Raw genomic sequence first — 12,318 nt, forward strand, 5'->3', positions numbered from 1 at the left:
TCCTTGGTTCGATTCCAGACGAGCACATGCCTGAGTTGTGGGCTTGATTCTCTGTGTGGGGCATGTTGAAGGCAGCCCATCAATGATTCTCATTGTTTCCCTCCTTTTCTCTCCGAAATCAATAAAAAATATATTAAAAGAATAATTTTTTAAAAATAAAGGGAAGACAAGCTGTGTGCTCTCCAAGCTGGGCCTACTGCCTTGCATCCACTTCTGATTTTCGTTTGTTTACAACAATCTCCTTTATTTTTTATTTCCATCTTTTTTTTTTATTGATTTTTTACAGAGAGGAAGAGAGAAAGATAGTTAGAAACATTGATGAGAGACATCAATCAGCTGCTTCCTACACACCCCCTACTGGGGATGCGCCGGCAACCAAGGTACATGCCCTTGACCTTTCAGTCCGCAGGCCGACGCTCTATCCACTGAGCCAAACCTGTTTCGGCTGTTTACCTACTCTTGTTCTGGCTTACGCCCCATCTTTACCACAGGTGCTCTGAATGAACCTCTGCAGTGAAGGTGGGAGTCCCACAGGTGTGGGTGTGGGAGGCAGTGAAGATGAACGGTGGGAATCCACTGGCAGAGCGGATAGGGAGGCCTGGAGATCTTGTGACCAAGTCCAGACAGTCCGAGGACAGCTCGAGCCCGCCGACCCACTCAGTTTCCCTGAAATGCTAATCCCAAACTAGGGAGCAGGAACCCGCCGCGGGGAGGAAAGGTTACCTCAGGAGAAAGGGCTGGGAAGTCCGCAGTTTTCCCGCCACTGCCGAGGGCGTGACCCCTGACGTCAGGCTCCGCCTTCGCAAAGTGGCGGGAGGCGGGCTCCGCCCTTTCCAAAATGGCGACACTCGTGGGAACGGAAAGAGCTTACAGATTTTGCGCAGATCCTTCCTCCTAGGTGGAGGCGGGACTTCCCTGCGGAGCGCGCCCACCCCTTCCGCTGTGCGCCCGCGCGGCTCGATGACGTAACACGCCCCGTCCCGACCTCGCTGGGTTCCCGAGTTCCTGAGTCGCGTGCTTCGGCAACGGTAGTGACGCGTCTTGCCCGGAGGATGGCGGACACCGGCTTGCCCCGCGTGGTTCCCAGCGACCTGTATCCCCTCGTGCTCGGCTTCCTGCGCGATAACCAGCTCTCGGTGGTGGCCAAGAAGTTCGCCAAGGCAACAGGCGCTGTAAGTCCCGGACTTGGGTCACGGGCCGGGGTGGGAAGACCACAGGGGTCCGGGCCCCGACATGGTTAGGTCTCCAGGTAGAGAGGTCCGTGGAGTCCGCCAGGCCAGTGTCTGCGGGGCTTTTGTGCGGGTTTTCCGTGGTGACTGGAGAGAGCCTGGAGTCCGCGAGGTCTTGACCAGGTAGTGCTGGGTCTTGTAGGTTTTTTTCTGTTGAGCGGTGCAGTGTTAGCGGCGTGGGACCCGCGTGGTCCAGGTCACGTGGCTGGCGGAGCGCGGTGAAGTGGGAGCCAGTCTCACCGGAGGCATTGGAAGCTCCTGGTTCCTTCTTTTGGCTTTAGGTAGTTGGTGGGAAGCGTGACGGCTTTAACTCTTAGTTGAATTTACTGGGGAGACAAAGATACATAAAATGCTTTAGAAGGGTGGGAATTTCCGTAGTAGAGAAAATGAACGAGAATAGAGGCAGGATTCTGCTGTTATGCCAAAGTAGCATAAGTGGTATTGAGCATCATAGTTTTACCATGCAGGCATAACAGTGAGCTTGGATCTTTAACTCGTGGAATCAAATATAGGGTTGGGACCAGGTATTGCCATTCATTTAAAGATGTATAACTGAGGCAGCTTGATTAATCTGAGTATTTCTATTTCTATGGGGAAGTCATCGTACATTTTATAGGATTTCTGTGAGTTTTTAAAAAAATACTTTATTGATTTTTTTAGAGAGAGGAAGAGAGAGGGATAGAGAGAGAGAGACATCTATCAGCTGCCTCCTGCACACCCCTCACTGGGGATGTGCCCGCAACCAAGGCCCATGCCCTTGACCGGAATCGAACCCGGGACCCTTGAGTCCGCAAGCCGACACTCTATCCACTGAGCCAAACCAGTTTCAGCGATTTTTGTGAGTTTTAGTAATATATACGAAGTGGCAATCCCATCCAGTGCCTGATGCTCATCAGTGAGTGAAAGCTGTTATCATCTGGTTGGTAACTTAGTATGTTCGGAAGACATGTGAAAGGAAGATGACTAGGAATGTGAAAGGTTTGGAATCTACATTTCAAGAAAAGCAGACATGATTGCATGGGCAAACACCCTGAGAGAGGATAGACTCTTTGTCTTGGTCTTTTTTTTTCTTTTTTTTTTTCTATTGATTTCAGAGAGGAAGGGAGAGAAAGAGATAGAAATATCAATGATGAGAATCATTGATTGGCTACCTCCTGCATGCCCCCTTCTGGGGATGGAACCCAGGACCCTTCAGTCTGTAGGCCGATGCTCTATCCACTGAGCTAAACAGGCTAGGGCGGCAGTCTTGGTCTTTAATTAAGAAAATAGACTTATTAGTGGCAGAATCTAGTTGTGCAAAGAGAGAATCAGATCAACCTCAGAAAGGACTTCCTTAAGCTGGGGCAGCCTGCCATGAGATGAAGTGTAAGTGTTTTTATGTTGTAACTGTTTGGAATTGACTGTTAGGGAGGCTGCAAAGAGTGTTTCCACAATGGGCTGGATGGAATTAATAAGCCTTTCAGAACCAGGATTATTATTTTTTAATGATGTTTTTATTGATTTCAGACAGGAAGGAAGAGGGAGATAGAAACATCAATGATGAGAAAGAATCATTGATCAGCTGTCTCCTCCACACCCCCCACTGGGGATCAAACCCACAACCTAGGCATGTGCCCTTGACCACAATTGAACCCGAAACCCTTCCGTCCCCAGGCTGACTCTGTAACCACTGAGACAAACTGGCTAGGGCAGAACCAGGATATTTTTTGTTTTTAATTAAATCTTTATTGTTGTATTACAATAATACGAAATTATTATTTATTTTCCCCCTCCCTCCATTGACCCCTTCTAGCCTACCTCCACCTCCTCACCCCCACCCCTGCCCCAGGCCATCACCACCTAGTTGTCTGTGCCCATGGATTATGCATCTAAGTATACAAGTTTTTTGGTTAATCTCTTCCCACCCACCCACTCTCCCCCCACCTTCCCTCTGATAATTTAAGATGTATAGTATTACCTTAGCCTTTTATAGATACAGAATAAACTTGCTTAATTAGATCTGTTTTCTAATTTAGCTAAACTTTTTTCAGCCCAGAGAAACACCTCAACTTCTCTTTCAGTTAGTTGTCAGCAACACAGCAGTAAAGATCACTACAAAGCAGATTATTATTATAGGTCATTGAGGGAGAACAAAGGATAGAATATTTAAAAAACAAAACAAACTTATTTTATTGATTTTTCACAGAGAGGAAGAGAGAGGGATAGAGAGTTAGGAACATTGATGAGAGAGAGTCATCGATCAGCTGCCTCTTGCACACCCCCTACTGGGGATGTGCCTGCAACCAAGGTACATGCCTCTGACCAGAATTGAACCTAGGACCTCTCAGTCCTCCGGCCACTGAGCCAAACCTGTTTCGGCAAAGGATAGAATATTAACTGCAGCAGTGTTTGACTATATTCTTCACAGTGAGAAAACCTGAAGTCATTTTCAGGGTCCACCATTTCTTACTTTTTAGCCAGGTGTTTTCAAAGCTTTCGAAATCTCCGTTTTTCGGCTAATGAAAAGAAAATAGGATTCCATCTAGTCTTCTATCTACCTACTCCAGGACTTCTGTAAGGATCAAATGAGATGACACTCTAACCACTGAGCCAAACCAGCTAGGGGTATTTTCCCCCCCCTCTAATTTGTGCAAGTAAGAGAAGTCATGAAAGCTGTAACTTTTTAAAAATCCTTATCTGAGGACAGGCTGAGAGAGAGAATCATTGAACATGCCCTGACTAGGAATCGAACCCACAGCCTGGACGTGCATCCCCAATTGAGGATCAAACTGGCAACCCTTTGATGCACAGGTGCACAGGATGATGCTCAACCAACTGAGCCACTGCCACTGGGCTGAAGCTATAACATATGAACTATAGTAATCCTATATAATAAAAAGCTAATATGCAAATGGACCAAATGGCAGAACAAACTACCGAACACACAACGCAGGAGCTGTCCCCTGGTGGTCAGTGCACTCCCACAGGGCGAGTGCCACTCAGGCAGAAGCCAGGCTTATGGCTGGTGAGCACAGCAGTGATGGCAGGAGCCTCTTCCACCTCTGGGGCAGAGCTAAGGATGTCTCTAAGGATGTCCGACTGATGGCTCCCAGTCGGTGCAGGCCAGGCTGAGGGATCCCCAGTGCACAAATTTCGTTTACCAGGCAACTAGTGGGTAATAAAACAGGTCACTTTTAAGAAAAAGGTTTTTATTGAGTTTTGAGAGATAGAAGCATTATTGTCATCAGAAACATCAATTAATTGCCTCCTGTATGCACCCCGACTAGGGATCAAATCCACAACCTGGGTATTTGCCCTGACCGGGATTCAAACTGGCGACCTTTCCATGCATGGGATGATGCTCAACCAACTGAGCCATACCAGGCAGGGCAGAGCGGGTCATTTTTAACCAGACAGTAACACAAAATCTGATCTCCCCTAGAATAACCAGGATAAATTTTCTTACCCAGCTCTTTGTCTTTTCTCCTAAAGACCCCGCAGGATGCCAATGCCTCTTCCCTCTTGGACATCTATAGCTTCTGGCTCAAGTAAGTCTTCCCCGGACCATTCTGGCTGTTTTCTCCCCTCAAGTGTACTGGGCTGTGTTTCTTGGTTTGGGAAGGTCCTAAACCCCCAGAAGTTAGCCTGATCTACCTCAGTAGGTCCACCAAGGCTCCAAAGCGGAAATTACAAGCAAATGGACCTGGACCAGTGACTAAGAAGGCTAAAAAGAAGGCTTCATCCAGTGAGAGCAGTGAAGACAGCAGTGAGGAGGAGAAAGCCCAAGGACCTCCAGCTAAGAAAGTTGGTAAGACGGGTGGGGAGTTGGGATTAGCAGTTCAGGGAAAAGGATGTGTAGTCTGCCTGTACTGCGGAGCTGATTCTTAGTGGGACCTGCGCCTTTGTTTAGCTGTACCTGCCAAGCGTGCCAGTCTACCTCAGCCTCCTGGAAAGGCTTCAGCCAATGCATCAGAGAGCAGCAGCATTGAAGAATCCAGTGATGAGGAGGAGGAAGAGGAGGACAAAAAGAAAAAGCCCGTCCAGGTTTGCAGCTTGGGAAGGAAAGGGGTTGCTTAAGGGATTGGCAAGAAAACCTAAAGTCTTGGCTTGTAGCTTGTGACCAAGAGCTGGTGGTGGTCAGGTGATTATGGGGCAGAAAATCTGGGACTTTCATTTTTTATTTTATTTTATTATTACCGTGTTTCCCCGAAAATAAGATATCCTCCGAAAATAAGACCTATCACATGGAAAGATAAGACTTCCCCTGAAAATAAGACCTAGCGCAACTTTGGGAGAAAAAATTAATATGAGACACTGTCTTATATTCGGGGAAACAGGGTATCTGTGTACATATTTTACCATTGCCCACCCCCCCATACATACCCACTCTCCCCAGAGTTTTGTGTCCATTGGTTGTACTTATATGCATGTATACAAGTCCTTCAGTTGATGTATTATCTCCCAATCTGGGGACTTTCAGAGATGTGATAGAAGTATGAAGCCTGAAAAGGATATGTGAGGTTGAAGTTAGACTCTGAATCTAGAGTAAACCAACCCAGGTGGGACACTGTCTAGGACTTCAGGGGTAAGGGAGTGTGTTTTGTATACAGATGTTGGGGGCTCCAGATAGAGAATGGCAGGGACAGGTCTAGTAGATCGTGTGGCTGAACTTTTTGTTTCTTGTTAAGAGTTTGTTGTCTTTTTCATGTGATGTCCTGCTTAGCTTTCCCTCGCCCCTACTGCTCTGTTAGCCCAAAAAAATAAAAGGAGCTTATGAAGCTTTTTACCTTAAGATGCTGCTGGATACCCAGAAGCTCTTGTCCAGTCTCTTCATTGTTTGTTTTCTCTCAGAAGGTAGTTAAGCCCCAAACCAAGGTGGTCAAAACTCCTCCTAAGAAGGCCGAGAGCTCTGATTCTGATTCTGACTCTGACTCAAGCTCAGAGGATGAGGCACCAAAGAGCCAGAAGCCAAAGGCAACCCCTGTGGCGGCTAAAGCTCCGGCTAAAGCCCCAGCCAAACCAGGTACTGTTTCTGTGTCTGTTTCCAAAAGCCCAGGCCAGGGACCAGCTTGTTTTGTGAATAGGTATTTAAATTGCTTATTCAGCACAAGGGTGAAATGGTATTGGTCATTGAACCAGAGATATTGATTAGTGTTACATTTTTATTGATTTTAGAAAGAGATATCCATTTGTTGTTCCACTTGTTTATGCATTTATTGGTTGCTTTCTGTATGTGCTCTGACCAGAGATTGGACCTGCAACCTTGGCATATTGGGATGATGTTCTAATCCAGGGGTCTTCAAACTACGGCCCGCGGGCCACATGCAGCCCCCAGGGGAGTCTGATCCTGCCCGCCAGGTTTTTTGGGCAGTGAGCGCAGCCAAGGTGTTACAGTAGGAATTAGTAGTTCATATAGTCCGGCCCTCCAGCTCTCTGAGGGACTGTGATCTGGCCCCCACTTTAAAAAGTTTAAAGACCCCTGTGAGCTCCTCAGCCAGGACCTAGTTTATATTTTTTTTAAAGATGCTATTATTTTTTAAAAATATTTTTTATTGATTTTTTACAGAGAGGAAGAGAGAGGGGTAGAGAGTTAGAAACATCGATGAGAGAGAATCATCGATCAGCTTCCTCTTGCACACCCCTATTGGGGATGTGCCCCCAACCAAGGTATATGCCCTTGATCGGAATCAAACCCAGGATTTTTCAGTCCGCAGGCCAATGCTCTATCCACTGAGCCAAACCATTTTTGGCTAAAAGATGCTAATGATTGAATGTATAATAATTAGGGGCTATTAACTAGAGAAACAATTTGTGGCAAGGGAAAATGTATTTTTTTTTTTAATATATATTTTATTGATTTTGAACAGAGAGGAAGGGAGAGAGATAAGAGAGTTAGAAACATCGATGAGACAGAGTCATCAATCAGCTGCCTCTTGCACACCCCCTACTGGGGATGTGCCCGCAACCAAGGTACATGCCCTTGACCGGAATCGAACCCGGGACCCTTCAGTCCCCAAGCCGACGCTCTATCCATTGAGCCAAACCGGTCCCGGCGGGAAAATGTATTTTTAAAACGGTATCAGTTTGTCATTTATTAGTTGCATTTCATAGACGTTTTATGTTCCCACAAATTCCATTTTACTATGACCACTTGCACCCCTGTTTGTTCTTTTCACTACCATTTACCTTCCTAAATCTTCATTCCATAAGACAAATGAGAAGTTTTATTCTATAATCTTCCTGTAGTTAAGGTTAGATTATGATTTATAGGAGCGTTTCTGGAAGTTGGAGTGACAGACTTCAGGGGCGTATTTAAATTATTTATATTATTTCACTTTTAAAGATAGAATAGATTTACTCCTTATGTTTGGCAGGAAAGGCCTCCTTAGTATAGTAGCAGTCTCCTTCATGTCTGCTCTGGAGGCAAGAAAATTGATAGACTCCTAAGTTCTGGGCAAATAGGATGGAGGTTCTTATGGCCCTTTAATTTCTTGATACTTCTAACACTGTTTCTTTTTTCTTAGGCACACCCACTCGAGCAGCACCTAAAATAGCAAATGGCAAAGCAGCTAGCAGTAGTAGCAGCAGCAGCAGTAGCAGCAGTGAAGACTCAGAGGAGGAGAAGGCAGCAGCCATCTCTAAGAAGGTCTGGACCATAACTTCTACCAGGGAAGAGAGGGGTCTGGGGGTTAAAGGGGCAGTCTCCATTTCCTGGCAGGAGTGGTTGAGTCAACATTTTGCTGTGGTAACTGATTTCTTTGTACTATGCAGACTGTGCCTAAAAAGCAAGTAGCAGCCAAGACTCCAGTGAAAGCAGCTGCCGCCCCTACCCAAAAGAGTTCCAGCAGTGAGGACTCCTCGAGTGAGGAGGAGGAAGAAGAGGAGCAGAAAAAGCCCATGAAGAAAAAACCAGGTGACTAGATATGGGGAGTCAAGTACATGACTATTACCAGGGCCCAAACGCGGAAGGACTTCTGTAGTCACCACGTGGACTCTCCAAAGAACTGCTTGCCATGTCTGCTAGTTTCTCCCAGAGAAAGGAGAAAGGCACCGTATCTTGTATAACCTAGACTTTGAAAACGACGTGTTAGCATCCCTGCCTGTGGAAAATGAGTCACTAATTCTAACTCACACTTAAGGGAAGAGGTTAAGCTCCATCAAAGAGTTTGTATACATATTTTAAAACCACCCCATTCTCCGTTTTAAACAGGCCCATATAGTTCAGTCCCTCCACCTTCTGCGCCCCAACCCAAAAAGTCCCTGGGAACCCAGGCTCCCAAGAAAGCTGCAGAGAAGAAACAGCCCGAAGAGAGCAGTGACAGCAGTGATGAATCTGGTGAGTCATCACCAGTGGTGAGTGGGTCTGGGGAGTGTTTGAGAAGTAGGAGAGGACAAGCTCTGTCCCTCTTTCCACTGAAGCTCTGTGGTCTGTGCATCCTTTTTATTGCTCCTGTTTGGGTCAGGACTCTGGGCCCAGCCTAATGCCATAGTTCTCTCCAGATTCAAGCTCTGAAGAAGAAAAGAAGCCGCCAGCTAAGCCAGTTATCTCTAAAGCAGCCATTAAACCAGCGCCAGCAAAGAAGGCAGCAGAGAGCTCTTCCGACAGCTCAGGTGAGGCTTGTGGAGGCCCTCTGGCAGGGGGCACTCCAGGGGCTCTTCTCGGTCTAATTTATAATTTGGGGAGCTATTCATTCTACCCTCTTCTTGTCTAGACTCTGACAGTTCTGAGGAAGAAGCTCCTGCCAAGCCAGCCAGTGCCACCAAAAATCCCTCAAGTAAGCCAGCTACCACTCCTAAGCAGCCTGCAGCCAAGACAGCCACCGTTCTCAAGCAGCCTGCAGGCAGTGGCCAGAAGCCTCTGACCAGAAAGGCTGATAGCAGCTCCAGTGAGGAGGAGAGCAGTTCTAGTGAGGAGGAGGAGGAGGACGTGGGGAAGGCCAAGAAGACAGTGACCACCCCTAAGGCCAAGGTGATGGCCAAAGCAGTGCCATCTGTGCCTGCCAAACAGGCCTCCCAGGGTGGTGGGGACAGCAGCTCTGAGTCCGACAGCTCCAGCAGTGAGGAAGAGGAGGAAGAGAAGGCATCTAAACCTCCAGCTAAAAAGAAGCCACCGAAGACAGCAGGAGCTGTGGCCCCTTCCAAGCCAGCCTCCACCAAGACTGCAAAGGCCAAGAGCAGCAGCAGTTCTTCAGATGACTCCAGTGAGGAGGAGGAGAAGCCCGAGGGCAAGGGTGCTTCTAAACCAAAAGCCCTCAAAACCAATGGCACCGTCACACCACCTACCCAGAATGGAAAAGCAGATAGGATCAGCAACAAGAAGGAGGCAGGAAAGACCAAGGCAGCAGTAGCAGTTTCTCAGCCAGGTCTGTATCCACAGAAGCTGTCCCCTTGGGTTCCCCCGCAATTAGGATGGGATACATGCTCCTGGGGGGTGGCGTAGAGAGAGGAGACAGAATGACTAGGTTCCAGTTGCAGACCCTCTGCGGCAACATGGCAAAGGAACAGGATACTGAGTCTGGCTTTTTGTTTTGTAGGTTTAGGAAAGAAACGAAAGCAGAATGAGGCTGCCATGGAGGCAGAGACTCCTCCAGTAAAGAAGATAAACCCTCAGACCCCTAACACATTTCCAAAAAGGAAGAAAGTAAATTGTCTTCTTTTCCTCTCGGGAGTTAGCTTTTATTTACTTATTTACTTATTTATTAACAGGAGGAAATAAAGTTTTAATGCATGTGTGGGCAATTCACATATGCATGAAAATTTCAAAGACTGAGGCAACATTGGGTATATAAGCCATATTTGGACAAAGAACAAAGGGTGGGGGTGGGGTATTAGATTTCATAAGTGAGAATGGGGAGCTAGTCTTTCAAGAGTAGAAGAATCTAGAATTATCTTACAGCTCTGCCCGGCCTGGCAAAGGTGCACATGTGTGTGGCTTAGGAGGGATTTTCTGTTATCTGACCACTCCATCTTTAATTTGGTACTTCATTCTTATCCAGGCAGAAAAAAGGGCATCATCTCCATTCCGAAGGATCAGGGAGGAGGAAATTGAGGTGGATGCTCGAGTGGCAGACAACTCCTTTGATGCCAAGGTGAGGAGAGGGAGTCCCCGTTCTGGAGCAGTGTTGGGTGGAAGAGGACAGTTGCTTCAGATTGGTGGGAAACTCTGGGTTCAGGTTGCCTTGAGCAGGGACAAGAAGGTGACAGGCCCTGGTGTCCGATGTGTGAACCATCTCTCTCCTCACCAGCGAGGCGCGGCCGGAGACTGGGGGGAACGAGCCAATCAGGTCCTGAAGTTCACCAAAGGCAAATCCTTCCGGCATGAGAAGACCAAGAAGAAGCGGGGCAGTTACCGGGGAGGCTCCATCTCTGTCCAGGTTAATTCAATCAAGTTTGACAGCGAGTGACCTGGGTGATCCTAGCAACGCAGGGGTGATGATCCAAGACTACTTTCCCCAGTGGACCTGGGAGCTCTCGGCTCTGTTCGTGGGGAACATCCTCTCTGGTCCTTTTCTGTGTTTGTAGTTTTGTACAGATTTGTTTGTGAGTGTTAAGTAGCAAGGACAAGGTAAGGAGAGTGTTCTTTTTTAATAAAAATTAGTTTTAGTTGTCATTCCCTTCTCCCTGTTTTGTGGAAGTCCTCATGCTGAGAAATTTGTATATTTTCTATTGAATCATTTCCTATTGATTTTTGTTGTGATTTTTCACAAGTGTGTTCCCATAGATAAAAGCTATTGCTCAAGACATCCTCAAGGTTACATGTGTGAATATTTATAATTGGAGAATTCTGCCTATGTGAAATGCCCACATTTCATCCCTCCGATCACTCAGCCCTGGTAAGGGGCAGTTGAGAATGGTTAATGTATATGTCTGTTAAGCATGCACTGTGTAGTTCTTCCTCATTCATGCGGTCTAAGACTGAAGTTTTTAGCCAGCATGGATGTAGCTAGTTTGGGGTAAAAAATCAGCTGTTTTGTTACAGGCAAAATTATGGTGTAGTGTGAATGCTGTGGAGTCAGTCTGAATAGTTTGTTTTCTGTAATTTTATCATTATTATGGAATATTTGCAATACCTGTTTTTTTATTTGAAAGCATAAACTTTTCTATTGTTCAAAGACTTTTTTTGATAACTTGACCCTTAAACAGTGTTGAGTACAAAATTGAAAACTGCATCATCTGATTTTTTATATTTTAGAGAACAAAATAACATTAATTTAATCTGGAAAGTACATATCACTTGATATGTATCTTGGTCGCAATAGTGACACAAAATTGGTTTCAATAATTCCTGTGTGGTTGGGAATCATTGATTAAGAAAGTGAAATAAGAAAAATAACTTCAATCCTCAGTAGGAATTAGATTATATTAGGCAAATTTATAGGTCACCTATGTACGTGCTAATGAAAATGGGAAGAACCTTTACAAAACATATTATCTGGTAAAACTTGAATAGAGTGGGTTTGGGAGAGCATCCTAATAGGACTAATGTGTCTTCTAATTGCTACATGGGAGCAAGTGATGTGCCCCTTTCAGAACCTTAACTGTCAGAAACAGTGAGGGAACAGCAAACAGCAGTGAGCAGAGCTGTGGTGGGCCAGGCTGGCTGATGGTGAAGCTCAGGCTGAGCACAGTGGAGGAGGAAGTCAGCAAACGCGGCGGAGGGCTGTGCCTGTGGCGGGAAGGTGTGCTCCAGGGTCATGGATGAGGTAAAGGTCCTGAAAGGAACCTCTCCTCTTATGGATTCCATTCTCTCCAAATAACCTGATAATAACCTGGTTTCCCATGTAACTGCCTCCAGGTCGGAAATGCTCTGTTCATGCTGACATAGGTGTTTCAGTCTGCATGGTAAAAGTTACACATCTTACTACAAATTAATAAACTGGTTGGTTTCTAATGTGTCTTGGAGTTTTATTGTGAATCCAAAGCTCTCCCACCTCCTATTCACACCAGAACTTGGGTGCCACTTAAAGGGCTGGATCCTGCCGAAACCGGTTTGGCTCAGTGGGTAGAGCGTCGGCTTGGGGACTGAAGGGTCCCGGGTTCGATTCCGGTCAAGGGCATGTATCTTGGTTGCGGGCATATCCCCAGTAGGGGGTGTGCAAGAGGCAGCTGA

At 46.4% G+C, this 12,318-nt stretch overlaps 1 protein-coding gene and 1 long non-coding RNA gene across 6 annotated transcripts; one reads left to right on the forward strand and one right to left on the reverse strand.

Annotated features, from left to right (window-relative positions):
- Positions 1 to 962: 962 nt before the first annotated feature.
- Positions 963 to 12,103, forward strand: NOLC1 (nucleolar and coiled-body phosphoprotein 1). 5 transcript variants are annotated; one of them, XM_084903843.1, is made up of 13 exons: positions 964 to 1,172; positions 4,701 to 4,756; positions 4,868 to 5,016; positions 5,119 to 5,252; positions 6,060 to 6,231; positions 7,733 to 7,854; positions 7,980 to 8,121; positions 8,419 to 8,544; positions 8,709 to 8,819; positions 8,921 to 9,571; positions 9,743 to 9,849; positions 10,205 to 10,297; positions 10,454 to 12,103. In XM_084903843.1, the coding sequence occupies exons 1-13, from the start codon at positions 1,053 to 1,055 to the stop codon at positions 10,610 to 10,612; spliced, it is 2,142 nt and encodes a 713-aa protein (XP_084759969.1). In that variant the 5' UTR covers positions 964 to 1,052; the 3' UTR covers positions 10,613 to 12,103. The 5 variants fall into 5 exon arrangements, with proteins under 5 accessions (XP_084759972.1, XP_084759973.1, XP_084759969.1 ...); XM_084903844.1 differs by having other exon boundaries at positions 6,063 to 6,231; XM_084903845.1 differs by having other exon boundaries at positions 4,871 to 5,016.
- Positions 3,849 to 4,727, reverse strand: LOC311632423. Its single transcript, XR_014796791.1, has 2 exons — positions 4,619 to 4,727; positions 3,849 to 4,578 (listed from the first exon to the last, which is right to left on the reverse strand). It is a non-coding gene; the product is annotated as an uncharacterized lncRNA (long non-coding RNA).
- Positions 12,104 to 12,318: the final 215 nt, after the last annotated feature.

This window comes from Pipistrellus hanaki (genome assembly GCF_964339955.1).
Source record: "Pipistrellus hanaki genome assembly, chromosome: 14".
Taxonomy (NCBI): Eukaryota; Metazoa; Chordata; class Mammalia; order Chiroptera; family Vespertilionidae; genus Pipistrellus; species Pipistrellus hanaki.

Coding starts and splice junctions, on each gene's coding strand:
- NOLC1 (XM_084903843.1), top strand. CDS start 1,053: ATGGCGGACACCGGCTTGCCCCGCGTGGTTCCCAGCGACCTGTATCCC. Junction 8,122..8,418: donor GCCCATGAAGAAAAAACCAG/GTGACTAGATAT, acceptor CGTTTTAAACAG/GCCCATATAGTTCAGTCCCT. Junction 9,850..10,204: donor CATTTCCAAAAAGGAAGAAA/GTAAATTGTCTT, acceptor ATTCTTATCCAG/GCAGAAAAAAGGGCATCATC.